At 36.1% G+C, this 24,084-nt stretch overlaps 1 protein-coding gene across 10 annotated transcripts in view; it reads left to right on the forward strand.

The window, feature by feature from the left end:
* The window catches only part of LOC139148992 (uncharacterized), a 49,305-nt gene that overhangs the window by 18,257 nt on the left and 6,964 nt on the right, over window positions 1–24,084 (forward strand). For 5 of the 10 annotated variants that reach the window (XM_070720473.1, XM_070720474.1, XM_070720478.1 and 2 more), the window contains 12 exons: window positions 12,591–13,597; window positions 14,707–14,807; window positions 15,383–15,452; window positions 15,952–16,149; window positions 16,980–17,141; window positions 17,878–17,913; window positions 18,355–18,471; window positions 19,363–19,458; window positions 20,232–20,355; window positions 21,180–21,323; window positions 23,165–23,173; window positions 24,007–24,041. In XM_070720473.1, the coding sequence (XP_070576574.1) occupies window positions 12,591–13,597; window positions 14,707–14,807; window positions 15,383–15,452; window positions 15,952–16,149; window positions 16,980–17,141; window positions 17,878–17,913; window positions 18,355–18,471; window positions 19,363–19,458; window positions 20,232–20,355; window positions 21,180–21,323; window positions 23,165–23,173; window positions 24,007–24,041 (2,099 nt within the window). Of the gene's footprint in view, window positions 1–7,638; window positions 7,869–10,921; window positions 11,109–12,590; window positions 13,598–14,706; window positions 14,808–15,382; window positions 15,453–15,951; window positions 16,150–16,979; window positions 17,142–17,877; window positions 17,914–18,354; window positions 18,472–19,362; window positions 19,459–20,231; window positions 20,356–21,179; window positions 21,324–23,164; window positions 23,174–24,006; window positions 24,042–24,084 lie in introns of those variants that run through there. The other 5 variants (XM_070720479.1, XM_070720480.1, XM_070720475.1 and 2 more) reach the window with 4 other exon arrangements.

Below are 24,084 nucleotides of genomic sequence, written 5' to 3' on the forward strand. Positions count from 1 at the left end.
TACCATGGTGTATCCCCTAGGGTATATTAGGGATATGAGAGGTGATGTATCAGACTAGTGCAATATATTGATCCTGGTGAAATTGTCATGTGTGTATCTTACTGAGCAAATGAAAATTTCATAGGAAACCATAGGGTTGCACTGAAGTGTTCCTTGTAAATGTTGAAAGAGAATATTGCTTTCATTCAGTGGTCATTGCAGGAGCACACATCTTCATACTATCATAGTCCAGATGCAGTTAAAGTACCTTCATCTCTGACTTGTTCCGCAGTTGGACTGTATAATCAGTCAAAATTGATTTCTGCTGAACAAGATTAAGCCAGTATCCTTACAGCCTTACCAGACATATCGTTTTATATTGACATAAGCCATACTCACCATACTCACAGGCACATTTCTGTGCTGAGATTAGTGTCATGAACTTCTTGACTTTACTATTACTACCATGGTTTATAACAAATGCATTTCTATTTTTGGAATAGCCTGTTGACAGTCCACTCATGATAGTTGACAGTCAATATTCTACCACTGTTTACGATCTCACATTGAGTTTTCTAATCATTCTACTCCCGTCACCAATTCAGAAACTTGTCCAGGGTAGTGAAGTTTAGTTAAATTGATGAGAAATATATCTTCTCAGTTTTCACTTGCATTTAATACAAAAAAAGTCAATTGACAGAATGTTCTGTCATGTTAATGAGACTGTAATTTACACATTCAATGTTTTCTGCTTGTATTGTTGTTAATGTTTATTTATATCTTCTGACAATATTGTGTGACTAAATGAATTCAGCACTTTGCTGTTCACAAAACTGTCAGTCATGTTTGAGACTAAATATTTAGAAACCTTTTCATTGAAAATATTTTGTTGTCAATGTCAAAACGGGACAGATATTTGAAATGTAACTCTCTGCCAAACAGAAAGAGTACACATCTTGTTATTGCACAGGTGTCATGACTTCAAAGTGACCTGATGTTGTAATTTGCATATTCATTGTATCTGCCTATGTGCAAGCTGGTTTGGCATGGTGCCATGTCATCAGGGATTTCCTTGGAATGTTTAGAATGACAGAGATTTACTGTCATTTGGACAGTGTTTACTATGTGCTTCCCTCAGGACAATAACCTATCCCAAATGATGGTATTGAAGGTGCCACCAACTGGTAAATTTCATGAATTTCGCAAAATCATCACAAAACATGTTTTGAAGGCTGATATACCGATTTTTCCTATTTTTGGCCTTGACCCAAAATTGGAGGGGAAAGTAGAGCTGTTCGTAACTGCCCTCCCACTGGCATACACGGAAAATATGCCCTCCCACTGAATTTTGATGCCCGCTGCCCTCCAGTATCTATAGTCTGCCCGCTGCCCACTCCCCACAACATTTTAGGCTCCCCTCTGCCCTCTCCCCACTACTGAAATTTCCCATTGCCAACTAGATGTCTACTAGGCAACCCAGATCAACGCAAACCGTGGGAGCAGCTGGCAGTATAGCTTGGAACATTGCTCCCCTCTAAGTTAGGTGCGAAATCTCCCCTCAAGTTCTGTCAACCACGCCGCTTTCCCCTCCCTCTACATATCTTCCGGTGCCCACTGTCAAAAATTTTCTCCCCGCCCACTGAAAATAGTGAAAATTCTTCCCCGCCCACAGTAAATATAGATTTTTTCTCCCCGCCCGCTGATTGGTTCGGAAATTTGCCCGCCCGCTGAAAAAGTAGCATGAACACCTTTTTGCACGAACAGCTTAGTTGGCGGCACCTGGTATTGGTAGTACATAATCTCTCTGCCCCTATACACTGGCTACACCTAGCGTGGGTTGTAATGCTTGTCAGCCAGTGTGCCACCAGGTGTGTGTGTATTACTTTGTGGATGGTGTGAAGGTGTTTCATGGAAACAAGCTGTAGGTGTGGAAAATGTCAGTGCTGTCTATTATCAATTTGTAATTTGCATCATGAAATGTCCAACTATTCTTATCAAATTTTAATTTCAGCTGACCTGTACAGCAGACATGCCCTAATCCATGGTATTTACCTATAGCATTTCACAATCTCTTTGATCCCAAAAATTATCCAAGAAATGATGAGTTTAATCCCTTGTGTGGGAATTAAATTCCTGATTACACTTTCAGTTATGTAATCTTTAGCAAGATTTACATAAAGTTGTCACTTCATGAATAAGTACACGGAAGTCTTCGCAGTACTCACATTATACTCTAATCATTTCAAATTGAATGGAAGAAGTTTCTGAAAGATAAATTGTTCTGTTTGTACAGTAGATGACAAAATGCAATGTGAAAATTGTGAAATTGAATAGAAGTTTGTTTTGCTGCATGTTTGAATGACTTGGTTGTTGAGAACTCAACTCCACTATCAGGCACTGAACGTGAACAATAATTGCTCAAATACAAAAGGGGACTGCAAGATTCTGCCAGGGTCCAAGTTTCCCTTACCCCATTGTATAATCAAGTCTGATCCCACAATGCCCGAGTCCTCAAGGCAAAAATAACATGCTTCTGTCATGTCACATCCAACAAATCTACCCTATCACACAGTTTTTACACTTAAAGTTGCATTGGAAAGATTTTCTAGTGATGTTTTGATTGTCAAGGATGTGATGGATTTCTTGTATGCTGTGCAGAAAATGCAGACATATACGAAATTTGTGAATGGAGTATTTATTTTCAGACCAACAAACAAAATCATGCATTGACCTTTGTACCCAGAATGCTTATTATCACACAAAGAAGGAAGCAAATACCTTCAGGCACATCTTCTGCCTAAAAGATAATTAAAAGTACATGGTTATTTGAAATCACACTGCAGAAAAAAATATTATTCTATCAAACCACCTCAAATTGAGTCAATGTCAACACTGAACCGAAAGTTTTGGAAGTCATTTGTACGGACAATATGGCAAAATATCAAGTGAGCGAAAAATGTTGAAGATGAAAAAGGGAAACCATATCTTGCTTTGGAGAGAAAATATCTATTTTAAAGAAATATTATTTATTTTCAAAAGAAATATTGTACAATAGTATACTGGAAGTTGTTTCAGTACTAAGCTAACTTTAATTTGATTTTGCCTGATACTGCATACTAGGTTGTCAAGAAAAAACAACATTCTGTTAGATGGATGTGCTCAGAATGCTATCCTACAATTTGTGGTGGTAGACACAACATGATACCAAAATACCAACTTAATCTTTTGCCAAGATAGAGAAATGCAAATACATTTGCTGCTTTTTAAATTTCAAGAGGGTTGGTGTCTGTTGCTATCACATCTGATGTCCTTGAAGTGGGGATCCTTTTTTGGCAGGTTATTAGCATGTAAAAGAAATTAGAAGTGTTTTATCAAAGCATCTGTTTGAGTTTAATTTACCACAGAGATTGAAGTGTACATTTGTCTAGCTGATTACAACATGCCCTGTCAAAGTGTCAACTCTGTCTGGAGGTAATATGTCCATCAGTTGTCACTGAATATAGACCAATGACATTGCAGGAAAGTACTGATTGGATCAAACATGTAGCAATCAACTGCACAACAATACTCAAAATAGATACATAGATACATGTCCATAATAGAGACATGAATCAGGTTTTGTTTGTACATGTCATTGTCACTTCTATGATCTGCATTATGAGTTACAGTTCTATTCATAGTTCATCAGAATTTAATAGATACATGTACATTGCACATGCCTCATGCTTATATCAGCCGCTATTCACAATGATGTACCAGTATGCAGAAGTCAATGTTTTGTGAAATACATGATAATTAATCTTCCAAAATCAAATTTCGGATTCTCATCCAGAGTGAAAGATGTTTTATAATTATTCAATATTGTTTTAAGGTTGACTGTAAATGTTTGTGGAGGTCACAGGTATTGTTCTGAAGACAATGTATCCATCACTAAAGACATTAAAAGCGGCTGTAGTTAAGCCAAACAAAATAAATAGTGCTGTTCTGATAACATGGTTTTCAAAAATAGGGTAGGTAGGTAGGCAGGGATTTTTTCTCCTAAAATTTTTTTGTATTTTAAATACACATCTCTCAGGGGTTCAGAGCGATCAAACACTGGCCACAACATTTCCATAAAAACCTATCATAGCATATAAAAAAATAAAAACATAAAAGACAATTGTTCAACCAAAAATCAAAAGCGAGGTAATGAAAGCGTGATTTTGCAGGTTTTTTCTTTCCTTTTTTACTTCCACATTTATTACATAGCTCCAAAAAGTCTAGGGTCGGCAGGTAAAAACTAGGGTAGGTCAGGTTATCAGAACAGCACAGTTTTTTTGGCCTTATAACTCTATAATATTAATTACCATCCCCTTTAATATTAGAAGAGGTATTTTGAACTTTATACTCATTATCTGCAATGGAAGTACAGTAAGTTTCATCATGAATAGTTTCAAAGTTCACTGAATTCTATGTAAAACGGAAAACAATAATGGAAATTTTCTGTTTCCAATGATAAAGTCCACTGCACGACATCAAGAGATCTGATCGATATAGGACAGGAAATGACCTAAAGCCGACTACAGTTCCAACATTTTGACATTATTATATTTGGTAACTTGTCCCATATGCAATATTCTTATAGTTTTATACATGCAAATCCATCAAATGATACGAAGAAGTAGCAGGGCTAATTCAAAATTTCAAAAGAACACGTACTGTGTAGATTTTAAGTTGTTGGGTATCTCACTAGTGTGCACATGATCAATCTGTGTCAGTTAGAACTGCTTGTCCTCCATTGGCCCCTCATATATCATGCTAATATACATGTAGCATGAGTCATTCAGGGACTATTTATAAATCTCCTTCCAACGTGGAAATATTTGGCTTTCAATTGTCCTTGAAAATAGAGTTAGATCTGTCTGAACAGTCAGAACGGTAAATTTCTCATTGTAAATCTAATATGTTGAAAAAAATAATTGACATTTCTTTGAGGTTAGGTTTGTCTCCATATTGATCAATTTCATTTTTATGAATCAGTCTGTAGGCCTGCAGAATTACAATACATATTGAAAATACCACAGACAATTGAAATATTTAGGTTGGTGAAAGTTAATATTTACTAGTCAAGGTCACCTGACAAACAACTGAAAAAAAAATAAGGCAGACATTTGAACAGTGTAACTACTGTTTTTAAGAAGATGCCAAATATAGAATGCAGAATTGTCTGTTTTATCCATATGCATGCCCTGTCTCTTCAGTGCCATATCTCTTCAATTACATTCTGCAGTCATACTCACCATTAACTAAAAAGTCAGTGGTTTGGCATCTTATTGTTGTGAAATCTCTGCAGTCATGTCACACCTAGTGAAACCCATATGCAAGACCCTCAGGTAGTCAAAAGCTACTCAGAATTTTTTATATTCAGTAGATAAAATATGTTCACTTAAAAGTGCTAACAGGAGAAATTTGTGAATAAACACCTCAGAAATAACCTACCGAGACTGAGATGGAAACTGCAAGTTGCATAAATAGCAGTACTGAAAAATTCTGTTAACTAATCTGTGCCTGAGGCTGCAGTAATGTGGTATTTCCTGATTTTCATAAACCTTTTCACTTTCAGTGTCCTTTTGTTGACTTCAGAAAGTAAACAAGGGTGCCTGAGATTCTTCTTCAAACACAGGTGTTTCAGAAAGTACACCTGTTGTTAACTATTGCAATGAGAGATTTTCTTTACATTTGTTTTAAAATAATGACTTAGGCTCCAATATCTTGGTAAAAAGAGCGACTGTGCAGTTTGGACAGCATTTGTGGTTTATACAACTACAGTAAGCTTGTCGACAAAGATGGTGTTATGGGTGATGTATTAAGAGTAAAGACGATGTATCTTATAGGAAAGTTGCCTTGTGTTAAGAATATGTAACTTTTTGTGACTTATGCATGTATGAATAGTTGGTCTTTGTTTGTGTGATAGCCAGCTTTTATACTGGCACTAAGTTTAACAATAGAGTAACATCAACTTTTTACTGTAAACACACTTAAAGCTTTTGTTGATACATTTTGAAACTAAAACAGCATTGGAACAGCAAGATAAATGTAATTTCAAACAGTAACATTAAATGCAATATTCAGCAGTATAGAAATACACTTAACCGGTGTCTCATTGTAATAACACTTTTGATGCTGTGTTATGAAGTGCCCTGGCTGGCCCCTGCACAATTATGAAAACTGAATTTTGGGTACATTTTGAAAATATATATTATAATATCCAATCACCAAAGGACTAACAATATTAAAGATAGATTTTAAAGCCCCTGTCTTCCACATCAGTACTAAAACAAGTGACTGTAAACTGATAGTTCAATACAATTTTTAAGAATTGACAGCACTTTAGCATATCATTATCAAAAGATTTGTGTACTTTGCATATCATATTCATAATTAACATGACAAGATCTAGGAGCAGTATCTAAGAATGTTGGAGTTCTCATATCATGGTAGTGGTTAAGTGTGTAATGAGACTGAAGGTCTACATATATTGGAAATTGAGATGAAAAATTGTGAGAAAAGGTTATATAAAAATACTGATACACAAATACTTTATTTGGAATGTCTGTGAATGGTCATTTTGAACATGAAATATTAAAAACAGGGTAATAGTTTGGCAATGAACACTAAAAACTTTTGTTATCTCTAGCAGAGCAGTGTTTCTTAGTATTGTAATTTTATTGCAATGTTTATAGCCACCTGGAGGTCTTAGAGAATCCAAATCAGTTCAAAAAGTGAAAACTCACTTTTTTCTTTAATCATGAAAAAGTAGTTTTTGGCATTATTCAGACATATTATAGTCTGTATCTGTGCAGATGAAAAGAGATATCTCGGCTTGAGTGATAATTGGTGATAGTTGATGATGAGTTTTAATATGTCCATATGATACTGCATGACAATACAGTGAAGTAATTAGTGCCTGGCATGGCATCAACATAATACAGACCAGGTACATGTATGGTCACTGCTCTCTAATGCACTTACAGTGAGATGCAGCACTGAACTGTCTTGAAATGTCACATTGTGAATGTTATCTTGTCTCAACAAGGCCAGCTCTAATGACAGGCAACAACTTCCTGTATGATCACACTGACTGGCATATGGGGCTACCTCAAGGCAAGAAGCAGTGGTCATTTCCTCTTTACATGTAAGATATGTTGTACAAGTAACCAACAAATACTATGTTCTAGCTTTCTCATGTATGCAAAGCTTAGATTCTTGCAATGTCAGCAGTTCTTCAGATGTAACAGTTGGTTCTTTGATTGAAATGTCGTTCAGTCTTATGTTGCTGTTCCTGATTTGAATATTGATTTTCTGATGTAAGTAGGACAGTGAGTTCATTAAAAATAGACAGGAAGAAACCCTGGAGTTATGACCTCATCCTACCCCTGGATGATGTCATCATAAGCCAATCAGAGTCCACCTTACAATGTATCAACTGTCATGAATACTGTCAGCATGGAAATGATGTCACCTCAAGCCAGTAAGATATGCTGTCGTAGGATAATTGAAAATTTTATCCACAACTGTTTTAATAAATTATCCTGGTTCCCTAGAGGGTTCAACTGCCAACGTGGAACTTAGAAAGATGACATCATTGTAGAATTCCAGTTATAAATAGCCCGTCAATTCAGTGTTGCTGGTTCACTGAAAGTGAGAGTGCCGGCTGAATATCAGCAGTACTATACAGCTTATCTACAACAGCGTAGGCAACTAGAGCATGGTATTTTTACCCCTACTTGAGTTAGAACAGTCGATGTTGCAGTTACAGATGTTGACATTATTTCTGCCATTCGCTAAAATGCAGACTCTGCATAGGAAAGCAAGGCGAAAGTGGAAGAAGAAATCTGCCGTACATCCAGGTACTATTATCCTTTTTAAAGTTGTTAAATGCATGTGATTCCGTAGTTGCTGAGTCGTATATTCACATTGAAATAAAAAAAAGGTAAATCTAAATCTTGTTTTTTTGTTGTGCTTTATAATGTCAGTGTTCAGTATTTGCTGTGACTTGATTCTGTTATGGGTGAGTGATTTAAGTTGATGTACGTCTTGATGTAAAAGATGATGCAACATCCTCCAGCTGAAATGACGTCAGATCAGATTTAATAGGCATACTTGTATAATCAGCAGTGAAATGATATCTCAGTGATATTGGAGTCTGTGATGGGGAACTCCTGGGTTATCCCTATCTGTTAGGCATGTGCCTATCATTGAGTGCAGAATTCTAATTGTGTTGGATATTGATTACTGTAATTGTCTTGTTTGTTCACAATAACAATCAACATCCACAATAACATTGGAGTAGGTATTACGGGTAGCTAATTGATAGTATGACATCATTTTCCTACCACCACTGCCAGCAAGTGCAACATCTCACCAGTTGAAAAACTTTACAACTGTCTTCTCTGTCTTATGACATAAAAACAGAGCAATGTTCAATCAACTTTTATCATGTTTTGATATGTATTACAATTATATATACAATTTATAATTTCTACTTATTTTATTCTATTCTTCTTGCTGACTTTTAAAGTGTATTACATACGGGTATTCAATTTTAATGAACATACAGCATCTTTTCTATAAGTAAAATACATGACATATTTCACCACATTAATTATAATTTTAATTTACTCAATTATAGACTTGCTTTCCTTGTCATTTAATTTTAGAAAATGGTCTCCTTAGATTCAAGTCACTTGCTATTTTTTCAGTGCAGATGTGAAGTGATAATTTCTTAGCTTGGATGCTGTTTGTGTTGGGCAATTACTTACATAACAGCATGTTTTTAAATATGCTATATTTCCTTTTAGAATTGTAAGATATAACACTTTAAAAATATTATGTATCAGAGCTGGAAATCAAGATATAGTAAATTTTGTATGAGAAAGTAAGAATTTTATCTGAACCCAGATAAGCGGTATCACATGTAAACATAGCTGAATACAACAATATTAAGATACCACACTCCTGTGCTATGTGCTTTGTACTTTCCAACATAGTTGTGACATACTGTCAGTCACAAATGAACCTGTAGGCTGTAAACACAAGGCAAAAAAAAGTACTTTCAATGAAGAAACCTGGGTAAATAATCTTCGCGTGAGTTGTAATAGTCATAATCAAGTGCCATACTGCATTTTGTATCTCTACCATGTAAACTGCTTATCATAAAGTTTGTATATTTCTCTTCTTTTGTTGTAAATTCATTACATTGGTGATTTTCTCTAATTACAGATTTTGATCAATTCACCATACACTTTTAGAAAGGTTTTGGAATAAAAATAGCTCTCAGATGCCAGACCTGACAACTGATATGAGCAGAGATGAAAAGCGATGACATTCTTGAACTTTGATCTTTGATATAGTTATGCTGACACCGTAGAAAGCAGCTACTTTACAAAATTTGTAAACTAATACTTTCAGTGGTTTTAGTTTTGCCAAAATATTGATGTAGCTATGGATGTTGATCTTAAACAAGGTAAACTGGAAATACTTTGAAAGTCATGTCAATGAAGATGCCATGGTGGCAGACGCTGTCAAAGAAACCTTTGTAAACATACAAACCAAATTTCTTGTAGCATTTTACACAAATTTATATCTATTAAGAACATATATTGTACAGATTACAGTATCAACTTCTTTGAAGCACTGCAGCATTCAATATTAATTTTCTTGCCTCCAAGAAGGGAAAACTACAAATACTAGAAACTAATAATTTTGAAAATTACAATTTGCTTGCTTGATTGATTGATTGATTGATTGATTGATTGATTGATTGGTTTGTTTGTTTATCTGTTGTTTGTGTCAAGTACATTATGCTTTGTTCATTACTTCAAACATAATTGTTCCACTAGATAATGGAATGAACAGCTGTAGAGCATCAATTGGCATGATAACTAGGTTATTGCCCATCTGTACAGCATTATATGTATTGCTACACTGCTTATAGGTTAATTAATGTCACATGTATCAGGGCATGCATGGTGAGGTCCTTTCCTGGGTTAGATGCTCAGTCCCCAGTGATAATACCTACACTTTAACACCCAAGTAGACATTTTATATGTCTGAGAAATATCTCATTACAGCCCTTGTACCGACACTGGGGCAAATGACATTGTACTCTCTGGTACACTGTAGTTTTGGTTTAATATCAGGAGGCAACAGTTGGTTGTAACCCATATGCCCACGATACATGTATGTCAACTGCACTGACACTTTAAAAGATTTAAAGTTTTATAATCAGCCATGCTGCCCTGTGTGTGTAATTTTGGTGAAAATCTCACCAAATCATGCCATGCCCTACATTTAATAGGCCTTCACAGATTGACAACAGCTTTTCAATAGCCTTTACATATGTAAACAGAATACCCTGCTTATTACCACAGTAATTGAAAGTTAATTGTCCATGTGAAACCCCAGACTTGCTTTCTGTAACTTGCAAGTTATACTGAATATTTTACTGCAAGCTGTCCATAAAATAGAAAGAAAACAGAGTAAAACAATTAGTTGAGATAAAGGTACCCTTGGGTTGGTTTTCCTTATCAGTTATGTTTACTTTAACCACTCCCAGTTGTTGTAATGGTTTTAATTTTGTTTATGTTGAAAGGAAGTGCTTGGTTTTAAGTTTAAATATTGAGCAATCAGAGTCTGTGTGTGCTTGTTAAACTTTAAAAAAGTTTTGCGGTTATCCTGATGACCCAACCCACTTGTACATACAGATATTGTTCATACGTCAGTCTGAATGGTACCGTCAGTCTGAATGGTACCGGCAAAATATTGGTGGAAACTCTAGACTTGAAAGCAGCTATTCTTCATGTTGTGGTATAGGTATTGTATTGCAAGAGACTCCATATCCGACAGCTGTGATTTTTTTTAAAATTTCTCTTGCATCATATCAATAACCACTGGACTATTGTGAGAGCAGCCGAGCTTGATACACATTTTTGTTAGAACTGAACCATACAGTTGATAGGCAACCTCTGCTAGCAGCCTGCACATGGACATCAATCGTCGTTGGGGATTATACATAGAGAATGTATCAACCATGAGTTGGAAAACAGACAACTATAAGTTTCTGTTGGGAAAGTTGCTGGTATCATCAGGTGATAAAAGACTCTTTCTTGTTTTCCATTATTTAAGTCAGGGTTTCTTGGTCCTGAATTACTCCATTACTGTCTCTTATTTTAGTGAGTTTTCACTAATAATGTCTGTTGTGTGGCTTGTCATCATGTATCTGTCTGGTCAGTGATTGCTGAAATAGATTTATATTACAGGTTGTCTGATCATAGTGAGGAGTTTGCTGTGCTTCTGTGATTTTTGGCAATTCATCTGACAGTGTGTCTTCATACCAGCATATTATCAGAGTATAGAAGTCTGGGGTCTATGGTCTAATCCATAAGACAATTGAACAGTCAAATGAACTGCTGTAGCTAGAGTACTCTTATAAGGCAGTACTCAAAGAATAGTTTTTGTAAGGATCTTCATTTAACTTGTAACATGAAGGTGTCTGAAAAACAATCGTAGGCAAACTTAACCTTCACAGGTATAGTTTGCATTACATCAATTCAAATTTCACCTCAAAACTTTATTGTTGATATCCTCTTGACCACAACCTGTTGAGCCATGAATATACATTTAACCACTTTGTCCACAGGCAATATCATGAGTTGTGTAGTTTTGTAATTGAAATTACAGACGACTTTATGTTCGTCATCTGTGCTCCATTTATAAAGAAATGCATTCATATTTGCAAATTACCGGTATATGTAATAGTAAGTATGTTTGAGTATGCATAGCAGGATTTAAGAAGTAAAAGTGAAGGACAAAGTATAACAATGGGGAACTATGAAGGGATCAGAGAAAGTTTATGTAGTTTGCAGTCTGCTCCTGCAAGGAATGGAACGATTTCAAAAGTGTTGTCACCCTTCACTGATAATGTAAATGTGGTGTGTCTTGGTATTGTTATTTCCTGTCATCACTGCCTGAAGTATAGTCTGAATGCAGCTATTGTTCCTTAAATTGTTAGGAAGTCAGCATGACAGCTTATGCATGGAAATTTATAGGAATGACCTGACCTTGGTTCCTCTGTATAAACACTGGCTGGGTGAATTGGCACAGCCATAATAGTTGACAAGTCATCACAGATGTGTATCCATCTCAGGAACTACACTCTGTAAATTCTGTTTGTTCAGGTTTGCTTACTTTTAAGGTGTTCTGAAACACAAAAGTTAACTTGGTCATCAGCAAGTTTTGTGAAGCCTTACAACATTACTGCAAAGTGTGAAGTACAACAGAAATTTCATTAAACCAATTGTAAAGCTTTAACATCCAAACTTGAACATCCAACTATGTTTAGTAAAATGTTTCAACATATCGAGATATGCTGTAGAGCACCCTCTAGGCTCTAATGTTTGATGTCCTGTATTTGACCCCAGTTTTAATTTGTTGAAATTGAAGCAGTGGTATTTTCATTTGTTGCTTTTGGAAATGTAAAGGATAAAGAGAGCTGTACAGAGCTGTTGCACTCTGTGTAAACAGGTGCAGCCATTAGCAATAGGTGTCATGTTTATTTGGTCTTGTTGCAGAATCTTCAATGGAAATCAGCCCCACATTGATGGATTTGTACGATACACTGGCCAACAGCGGTAATCATTCCACCAACATCAATGACAATGGACAGGATAGTAGTCTAGGTAATAGGAACAACCACTCTGCCAGTGAGAATGTTCAAATAGATTTGCAACCTATCAATAAGGACAAACATGAATCGAGCAATCAGATTTCAGATGAGCGGCTATCGACCAATCAGAATATGGAGAGGGAATGTCGGCCTATCAGTGGCATCTCGACCTCTTCAATGTCCTCTATGGATAGCCAATCATCGAAGTCCTACAACAGAGATGTGTCCTCAACAGAGGAAGACAACAGGAAGACAGAAGAGTTGAGTGTTGAGAAGGGCAACAGCAGTGACTCTGTGTCAACTGCCAGTAAAGAGCAAAATGAACAAGAAAACTCTGACCTTGCGATAGATAACATTGAACAATCACAGCCAGTCCTTGAGGAAATGGTCCCTGAAATGACACCCACAGACAATGTCAGCGATTATGACAACATTGAACAATCTGAAATGCCTGATGTTTTGGACACCAAACTTGAAATTATTGAGGAACAAATGATAACGCAGTCAGAGGAGTCATTCAACAGTGCTACTAGTGAATCCACGGACAAAGTAGCCGATAATAATGACGACGATACAACCAGTGCAGAACAAGCCAATGACATGACAGTAAGCCATGGAGACTATGTCAAACATAGCAGCCAAGGAGAGGATGAGAGTGTGCAATCTACACAAACAAAGAGTACAGACACTTCAAAACTAAGGAAATCATCTCGGATCAATCCTCCTATGAGTGTGGTGGATCCAACAGCCAGGATCAATGGTGCAGCCTCTCCTCCAGTGTCACCACCTCAAAAGGCAAAACATCCACACAAAACAAGTAAACAGGACAATGTCACCTACATCGGCCGGGTTGTCAAAGAAATTGTTGAGACTGAAAGAAGTTATGTGAAAGCCATGGATGACATAATTGAGGTAAGTGCAGTGTCATTATGGTACACTGGTATCTCTTCATTACTTTATTAGATATAACATCATCTCATTACAAATAAACAAACTGAGGCAAATGAATGTCTTTCAGTGTATATCTTGCATGCCAAACATCTCGTAGGAACGGTATTGATGAATAATTAAAGATACTGTCATTAGCATGTCCATAGTTTTTTCAGTGTCATATCAGGCAGGAATTACCAAACAATTATTACTGCAAACTTTTGTTGTCATCTAGAATGTATCTCTGGCAGTAACATTGTAAGTAAGCAGGTAATGCTACCGAGGCTTGAATGACATTTACAGAAGCTCACATTTTTTGAGGTATGCAAGATAAAACAAGAACAGAAAGGCTTCCATGTGTTTTACATTCTCACTATCCAGTGTTTTATTTCTACAATGATGCAAGGCAAAAAATCAAGTCTCCAGCTGTTGCTGCAAGGAGACCAGCAGTTTATGATGATGTGTTTTCAGGGCACTCTAAAAAGATTGGCTGCATAGTGTCAATTATCTGAACGTGTGCCTTCTAGTGGCTCTTGAAGGGGATGCTGAAGTGGTTGTATTAGATATACTGAACAGCAATTTGGCATTCTGATTTTTATGCCATGATGTGAACAGATTAAATTCCAAAGTTGAATTGACTTCAGCTGAAATTGCTCAGAGATTACTGCGAAATTTCATTGGTGCAGTCAGTGAGGCAGGAAGACTTAAACCACAGCAGCAGCATGTGACGTCAAACTTCAAAACTGCCCTGTATCAAATGTCTAACTGCAATACTGTCGACAGTCTGGTGTAGGTGTCAACATTCACAACAGACTGCAATGTCCTTGACATCATACAAATTAACACCTTCTTGAATATTACTGTTTATGTAACTCTGTTGACGTCAATAAACAGGACATAGCATACATCCGAAACACCTTTTCAAATGACAGCAATGTCACTCACTAGCACTGTACGTCACTATAAACATAGGCAGGACTTTATAAATCACCCAGTGGGCTTAGTCATGGTGCCAAAATATAGGGTAGGTGACCGCAGATGTTTGACTTTGGTGATGATTTCCTTTATGTATGTACATGCGTTTGTTTTAGGGTTACCTGCATGTCATCCTGGATAAACCAGAACTGCCCATATCACCGGAAGAGTACAGCACCTTATTTGGTAACATTGAAGAGATCTACGACTTTAACAAGTAAGGTGTCATACACTGGTTAGACACTCCTTTGTTGTTGGTGAAATATTAACTTAGTGGGGGTCAGTGTCCTGATTATGAGCAATAACATTGGACCCTATTGTTTTATGGCATGGTTAACCTTATGACAGTAACAGATGGTTGAAGTCTTGATATAATTTATAGATCTGAGTACCAGACAGCTGGTTTTCTGAGAACCAGCTGAAGCTTTTATGATGCAACACCAGATTGAGTGTTTTCAAGTGAATTTACACATGGTGATCACGCCAGAAATAGTTAGAATGATTTCCATGAAATACTACAAATGTCATTTTAAGAAATCTTGCTCAGATATTGTAATCATTATAATAATTTCTTTTTGATGAAACTGCAAAAATAAAAATAAGAGCCATGGAATGTTTGTGTAACCTTTTAAATTTGAAACCTCACATAGTCAGTGATTTATGTACACGCATTGACACCCTTGTGCTGGAAGGTCAATCCATTTTGACTAAGTAACCATACTAAAATTATGTACTAAAATCGTATAGTAAATACTGTTAAAATATTTTTTTTCTGTTGTTTTCAATTCACAGAGGTTTACTTGATGAACTTGAAAGTTGTGATCTTGATCCAATCCAAATTGCTGAATGTTTTGTGGATAAGGTAAGATCTGAACCCTGAACTATAGATACAATTACCTTTTACAGGGTACCCTCAGATCAGGATTCATTTATTTCCAAGGGAGCTAAATCATTACAAGCATGGAGCTAATTTACAGTGATAATATATTTTGAGCTGCTAGCATAAAAAGTACAAATGACAGACTGTCATGCAATTCATCAAAAGTGCTAGGCCTCTCGAGGAGATACTGCATGATTGAGATTTCATGAACGGACAAAGTCCATATGCCATTGTAAGTGTTTTTCAACAATTGCTGAATGCACAGCCAAGAGAAAGATGTATGTTAGCAGACAAAATAATTCAAACAAAGAGCAGAAATAATGGTCCTAACCAGAAGCACTTCAAAAATGCTGTGTTATCATTGTTTATTTACTTGTTTTTGTTAACAATTAATGATCAGTAAATGTAAGTTTTGTTTTTTTCTGGTGAAATAATAAAGAATTATTATAATGACACTTTTCAAATGATTCTAATCTTACAGGACGATGGCTTCAAGCGGTACACACAATACTGTACTAACTATCCAAATTCAGTAGCTGTGCTAACAGAGCTGTCTGAAATTGGTGCAGTCATGAAGTTCTTCAAAAGCAGGCAGTCAGCCCTCAAACATCCACTGCCACTTGGTTCATATTTACTTAAACCTGTTCAGAGAATACTGAAATACAGACTCCTTTTTCAGGTAAAGTCAGTCACCTTAGCCTTTTCAGGCCCTATTGCCTATTAGGGATGATTCAAATATTACATCAGCAATTGAACTGAAAGAGTGAATTCAAAAAAAATTAATGTTATTCTGTATTCTTTGTGAACTTTTCATTCCATTTCTTGGGCTTTTTTTGCAACCCTTCTCATTTAAAAGGCTAGAAGCTATAACTGTTGATGATATTTCTGCCATGTTTGTTTTTAATGTCAACCACAGTTTCTTGTTTTACTACCCAAAGCAGGTTGAGACACATTTATTCCACTTGTCAACTCAGCCTGTACATGTGTATAGACTGCATTGTCATTGTTGATGAGTGTATTCTGTTCTGGACTAGATTTCAAATGTATACAATAACAATGTATTTTACACACACATACACTGTGTTGACAAGCTAAGTTGTTGCAATGTTGGTGTTACAACATGCTCAAGGGAGTAGAACAAGAACATACACATGCAAAACAAAAACAGTGAAAAAATCATTAAGAGTTGCATTTCTTTAATCATTGTTCATAACCAGATCTTTGTCTTCTCAGGGGCTTCCTTTTGTTCCATGTTGATGTATAGAAAGAGATGTGATTTGATAAAAATAACATAGAGTGTAACAATTCTTGGATTTATGACATTATCATGTACAAGAAATTACATTCAGAGAAAATCACTGTATTTTGTGTCTTGTATGAGCATTTTGCACAAATAAACTAGGAAACACACAATTCCAAGACTAGAAATCCACACTGACTCAAGAATTTGAGCAAACTATACCTGTCACAGAATTGTCTTCACACTGAAACCTGTTCCAATACATACAGGAGATCCATCGTCACTTTGACAAGAAAGCTGATGGGTTTGATGTGATAGAGGAAGCCCTAGCGACCATGACGAGGATAGCCAGGTACATCAATGAAATGAAGAGGAAACATGAAGCTGCCGTCCACGTTCAGGAGATACAGAGTCAACTACATGGCTGGGATGTGAGTACACAACTAAATATTCAATCAACGGGGTATGGAAAATGTGTGTGTTCTTCTAATATCCTAAGTCCTGAGTAGCTTTTAAGTTGGATACAACATGCTGAGATTTTGTAGATATTGTTAAGATACAAACATATTTAAAGAATTATTGCATGTGTTACCTCCTGTTTTCACTGAAATGCACTTTTGGTATTGAAAGATATCTTGGTGTGTACTATTTGTCTCATTATTTTCAATTTTTCAGCAAAGAAGAAATATTCTTGTATTTCATGAAAATAAATGAAGTGATTGCAATCATTGAAAAAATTAAGATAGAAATGACTGCTCAAGAATAAAAAATCCCTTTTATCACACCCTAATTTAATTTAATTGAAAATGGTGTTAACATTAACTTGGAAGATAGTTTTCAACATTGCCCATGTTGAATTTCCTTAGTAAATGAAAACATGATACATTTCACTCTTTCACAGAGTTCAAGATCCTACTCAAAGAACGGTGTCTTGACCTCAGTCAGTATTAATGAATGTAATCGTTTGTGTAATATGGAAGTGATTTCACTCCAATTTTGCTGGAAGCCAAATGGGATCCAGTTCAGTTCTGAAAGGTCAGATGAGGTTTGACCCTGTGCAAGGTCTCAGTAATTACACATCCCCTGCTGTGAGAGTGAAGAATCTCAATGTCAAGAACAAAAGCTGTGTTCAGTCTGTATGTAATTGATTATTTGGCTTGTTTTCAGGGCTCCTTGGTGTCATATGGGGACTTAGTACTGGAGGTAAGGTCTGCTTTGAGTCAGCTGTCATCCTAATTATTGCATGAACTCTCAAAGGATAGACTCAATCACCAATATGCCATAGTGGTGGTAGTATCCATAGCATTGATGGATGGAGCATTAGAGCTTCCACACTGCTGTGAACACAAATATTCAAATTCCTTTTTGAAGAGAAAATACCCCCTGCAGATTCATAAGAGAAATACATGAAAACTTCTGGAGTATCAGTGTTAATTTGTCAGTGGGTAGGCTTACAGTTCAATACCCAGTCAACCAAAATCTACTCCTCTCTCTTGAGAGAATTGGGAATGTAGATTCCAACAGTCTCTTTACTTAAGTTTCAATCATGGATTCACATTTCTATGTGAAAAACAAAAGTTAGAAAGTGCAACTGAGACTTAGCACATACTTGGATTAAAACTGTGTTCAATCATCTTATGGCAGGATGTCTTCCGCATGGTTGGCGCTAGAGCTGATAGATTTCTGTTCCTGTTTGAGAAAGCACTGTTAATTGGTAAGAAGAGAGAAGATGGATTAATCAGCATCAAAGCTGTCATCATGGTAAATATAACAGATAAACCGAGAACATCAAAACAAATACATGCATGCATGCTACAGATTCACTACAGTGTAAACACAGATACAATGCAGTATATCATGTGACATAGTCGTAAGTGTTAGCTGGATATAACAAAATGGAAGGATAAGTATGAAAATTACAAATAAAATAACAGTTCATTCAATGAGTGCTTCACAAGCATACTTTGACAGTTCTAAAGCTACTTAGAAAAGATGCTGACCCTAAGCCATTATAGTATACTGATCTTGCATTAATCTGACCTTAGTAACTACACATTTTTAAAATTGTTCAAATTACATTATGCGTGGGCAAAGTAAACAGCCCAAAGCCACATCAGAATGACATGCTCTTGTCTCATATATTTAAAAGTTACATCACAAATTAACAGTGTGTTGATTCTAAGCTGTAGAAGTTTCAGGTTTTAACGTTTGATTGAGTTGAAAAAGAAGGATGGACAGTCACTGTACCCTAGGGCATTGTGTTAGACAAGAAAACAAGTGATATCAGCTGTCATTGGTGTAATGTCAAAAAGACAGTGTGTCTCAAAGACAGTGTGTTTTGTTGTCTCATACTTTTAAACAGCCCTTCCTATGCAGGCCATGCCTTGAATTGCAGAATGTACCCTGAGCCCTTGAAGGTCACAACAATTTTGTATTCAGGGCATGTCTATCTGTCTGCAAGCTTTCTGCAAAAATTGATTGAAGGAGATCCTGATTTGGTTTACAACTCATTCATACCCTGGAGCCACTTCCTCAGCTACCTCTAGCCACTGTAATCGCTCTAGTGTCTTACATGCTATTTCTTTTCAATGACCTCTTCAGTGAAATCTGTCTTAGACTTTGGGGCTTACTGATTAAATGTTCATTTTGCAGTGTGATAACATGATACTTCAAGAGGTTGTACAGAGAGACACACTTTGGTTTGTGATCATTCCATTCGACAATAACAAAACCCAGTATGTTATACAGGTGAGTGAGAGATCTCGACATACATGTACAACACCCTCTTCAGTCTGAAGTGAATTTATCCAAATCGCAGTATGTGGGGACTTTATCCCGTTTGTTATAGGATGCGGAAAGGGAATGTCTATGTTTATTATACTAAGCGATGGGAACTCCAATCAATCCATGGAAATCTACTGCTAGAAGGAAAGTACAATGAATGTGATATTATCTAGGAACGTGATTGCATTCGAGTTTACTTTCCACTGAAACACAATCTGACTTATCAACTTCCTTTTACTATTGTTTTATAAGTTTCAACAAACATACAGACATTTCTGCAATCGAGGTTCCCAGTCTGCCAAGATAAAATTGTAACAAAAGCGGCCAAAGACCAAAGGTCGTGGTCACTATGAATGATTAATGCAAGTTGCAATTATCAGGTAGAATGTTAATATTCAAATAAAAGAGGTAGACTGTAGGCAGCCTGTTCAGACAACCAGATGATCATTAATTCAGAGTTTTGGTGGTTAACAAACAAACTTGACCAGTATGTTGCATATATACAAAATTTTAACATTACTCACATTCTTGTGGTCAACAAAACGATTGGGAACTGTGTCAAGGTAGTAATTGTTTACAAGTTGGTAGTGTGCCAATAAATCTTTAGTGCTCAGTTTATCTGTGTGTCAGAAAAACCCTTGCCAGACATGTATGACACTTGCTGTTTCATTTTGAGAGTGAGTTCTGGGAGAAACTTTCAAAATGGTACCATTATTACTCTTTTCTTTGCACCTCAGGCCAAGTCAATGGAACACAAGAAGTATTGGACTCATCATTTGAAGAGACTTATCATAGAGAACCATCCATTGGCTGTACCCATACATGCTAAACAAGTAATACTTGACCAAGACAAAGATAAATGTGAGTAAACATATTTTGCATCTAATCACGTCTCATCACAGCTGATATGAAACATGAGGTGGTGGACTGGTGCGATAAAACTATACCAAGGATGAGTGTCTGTTTTGGTTTCCACCACAGTGAACACATTGGCATCGAGGATTGACCACACAGGTTTTGATGGAAATGGGGGATTGGCCAATAATTATTTTTACAGTGGAATACATGAGGAGAACTTTAATCACTGTATTGCTCTTCTGCATAAGCAGAAACTTTCTTTGTATTTTCCAGTATTTTTGTTTAAAATACAGTTTCTTGTTCTATTCTCAAAATCATGCCAAAAAGCCTTGAGTTCATCTCATTGATACATCCTGTATGTGGGTACTGTACAGTGTTGTTGTTGATTACTGAATTTTGATCTGGAGTAGAATTCATTGTTCCACAGTAATATCACACATTGCACATAATGCATTGTGCTGGTAGGACTGTCACAGTATAGATCAACACACTTACGGGAGAAGGATAAGAAAAAGCGTTTTGTTTGATGAAATAAAATTTTGACAATATGACCATAAGTAAAAGCTTTTGTCCTAGGAGATGTTTTTAAGTAAAAAAAAAGGTGTTGTGTTGCCAAATGTAGTGACGCCTTAGTAAGTCAACTTGTTAGAGCCATTGGTTTCCATCCATTTCAAATTTGAAATGTTCATATCTTCAGTTTTTGTGTCTTTTTGTTGTTGTTGTTGCTAGTGTTTGTATTTTCACATGTGGTTATGAACTGCGGTTGACTACAGAATTCTAGTATTGATGGGATCAAGACATTTCAATCTTGATGTGTTCTTTTGTAGATTATGCATCAGATGATAGCGCTGAGCTGTTGGAGAAGAAGGATAATGGGAGAAACAAGGAAGAGAGAAGAAATAAAAGACATGCAAGGCGCAAATCAGATCCGAGTTTGAGAAAACTGAGACGAGGGTCTGTACAACTTAAAGGTAAGTTATTGATTTTAAGACAAGAGACAGAGAGTGTGTGTATGTAGCTGAAAAGTGAAAGAAAACATTCTGTTCTTTTTAATTGGGAGCAGCATCATGGGGTAGCTGGTTAATTAAGGTGCCAGACTCACTATCAAAGGATGGTGGGTTTGATACCTGGTACAATGTATTTAATGTCCATGCAATGGACTCTCTGTTTTCATCATTAAATTTACATATATTAGATCATATTAATAACACATCAGAAATCCACTAGAGTTACAATAGTGCTGTAAGATTTAGTGTCATATTACAGGGTATGTCCATCTTCATGAGTAGTGAAACATGTCAGATAAAATAATTATGACTGTATGACATCTTGGCTGATTTGTCAAATTCTTAACTCATCTAAGTAGATTCCCAGATGACCACCTCTCATCTTCATCTGTCAAGTATTTCTGTTTTCAAAAAATCTCCTCTGTCAGCCCTTCCTATGCCTAATTTCCTCAATACTGCCAAATAGCTTCATCTTAGCTTATCATAACTGATCATGACTGAACAAAGATTCTAAATCTTCCAAACTACATACCAGTACCAAAGTTTTCTCATCTTCAGTACCTCATCTTCCTCTTATATCTTGCCTTTCATTTCTGTCTCTATTTCACTCCTTATAACAGGGAGCAAAACCATTCTGCATGGTGAGTGCTCACCAATCTCACTGCAATTATATTCTCATTTTTAATCTCTTAACTTCACTAACTTGTACTTACGGCTAAACATCTGGTTGTGTGAATATCTGAGTGGTGTATGAGTATTACCTCTTGTGAATACACATATATGTACATACCGGTACATAACAAAATACATACCCACATGGCTTGGTGTTGATCAGTCTTGTTGTGTGCCAGTTGAGTGTCTTCTTAAAATGAGTCTTGAACTAATACATTTGTAAATGTTTGAATGCATATCTGCTACGGAAGGTTTTCAAAGTTTTACATTAAAATGCATGAAAATCTTCTATTCGTACAACAAGCAGTCTGTCAATCACAATATCTGGCCAAAAAAACACACATCGACTGAATTTTGTAAAGACAGAGGTGCAGTTAGTACACTGGGTTAGTTGATATTATTAATGGGGTTCCCAAGACATTTCAGTAAGCTCTCCTTGACATACAACAACAATCTCAAAGAATAGCTGATTATCTTGTGTCAAAACCATCTACCTTGCAAATGCACTGAATGTTTTATTGTTTGGGATTTCTCACCTTGTATGTTTGATGCATGTACACTAACACTAATTGCTGAACCCCTGCATTTGTAATAGGATTGTTATTTGTATCATTAACAAACATAGTTGTAGTTTTGGTTTGTCAGTAGCATCCCAGTATAACAACGTTGCACATAGATTCAAGGGCCAGCCAGTAGCTGTAAATTTTGTTAAATTTTTCACTATATTTTGTTCTGCATGCCAATTGCAGGTTCTTTTTTCTACTCCCCAAACTATGTTAAAACATCTACCAACAATATTTAGCCTGCCAAGGCAGCGTCCATACATGTCAAATACATAGTTATTGTTTACATTTAAATTCTAATCTGGACCAGAATTCATTGTCAACAATAGCAATGCTGTGTACACATGTACAGGCTGAGTTGACACGTTTAATACTTGTGTTCTGAACATACATGCTTTGGGGAAGAGAATAAGAAATGGAAGTTGACATTGAAATAAAAAATGGTGAAATTTTTTTTAAAGTTACAGCCACTGGCCATTTAACTAATTAAGGCTTTACACTAATTTTAACCAATTTCTTTTCATGTGCCGCCTTTCTTGATACTTTTCATCATTGATGCCATGGAAATAGCTATCAGTGGTGAGTAGCTGCTTAAAAGTAGAAAGTAATCAATCAACAGTACTTCAGAATTCAATAGTTACCTTTCAACCCTATGGTATTTAAAGGTTAGGGCATCAGGGTGAAAGGGTAGAGGTCACCAATAATTTGCACGTGCGTATGTCATACCCAGGTGGTGCACTACATGTTGAATTCACAAGTACTGCATGCTGAAGGTCATTTTACTCATTCGTCACAAGTTTCAGAAACAATATAGTAACATGCCTAAATGATTACAAACAGCAATATTTCACTTCATGATCATTTATAATATTCATTGTAACCATCTTATGTAGTATACAAGTTTATTTTATCTTGATCACTCACATTGCAGACTCATGATTCACCTCATTTCTAACACTCGACATTAAAATCAATATATGTTACAAAGCAGTGACACACAGCAAAACAGCTGATGAGTGACACCTTGGTGTACACTTAAATTGGCCACATTACACATTATTTTACCATACATCAGCTGACTCTTTCATTCAATTGCCAGTCTTGATAACTTGAAATTGCTATCATGCTGTACGACTCAGGGAAGTGAATATTTTTGTGTATTTTTCACATCGCAAACCCAACCACGCCATTCCCAACCTCCTGCACCCTTAATTCCCTACACAATCCATTTACAACACACTTTATATTTTATTCGAACATTTTGTTTAATTTACATGACCAAAGGTGGTCCTATATATTTCAGTGACAGATATAGAAATGAAAGTGGAACACTATCTTCAAAACTTGTTAGGTTTGCTTCATGGGTGTACTATTGACAGACTTTCAAGCTGACTTTTTGTTTTGATTTGTAGGTATGAAAAAACCTGAAATAATCAATCCAAAAGGTGTAAGTACTCTTATTGAATTCATAGATGTCTCATTTCTTAATA

The sequence above is a fragment of the Ptychodera flava genome, chromosome 14 (assembly GCF_041260155.1).
Source record: "Ptychodera flava strain L36383 chromosome 14, AS_Pfla_20210202, whole genome shotgun sequence".
NCBI lineage: Eukaryota > Metazoa > Hemichordata > Enteropneusta > Ptychoderidae > Ptychodera > Ptychodera flava.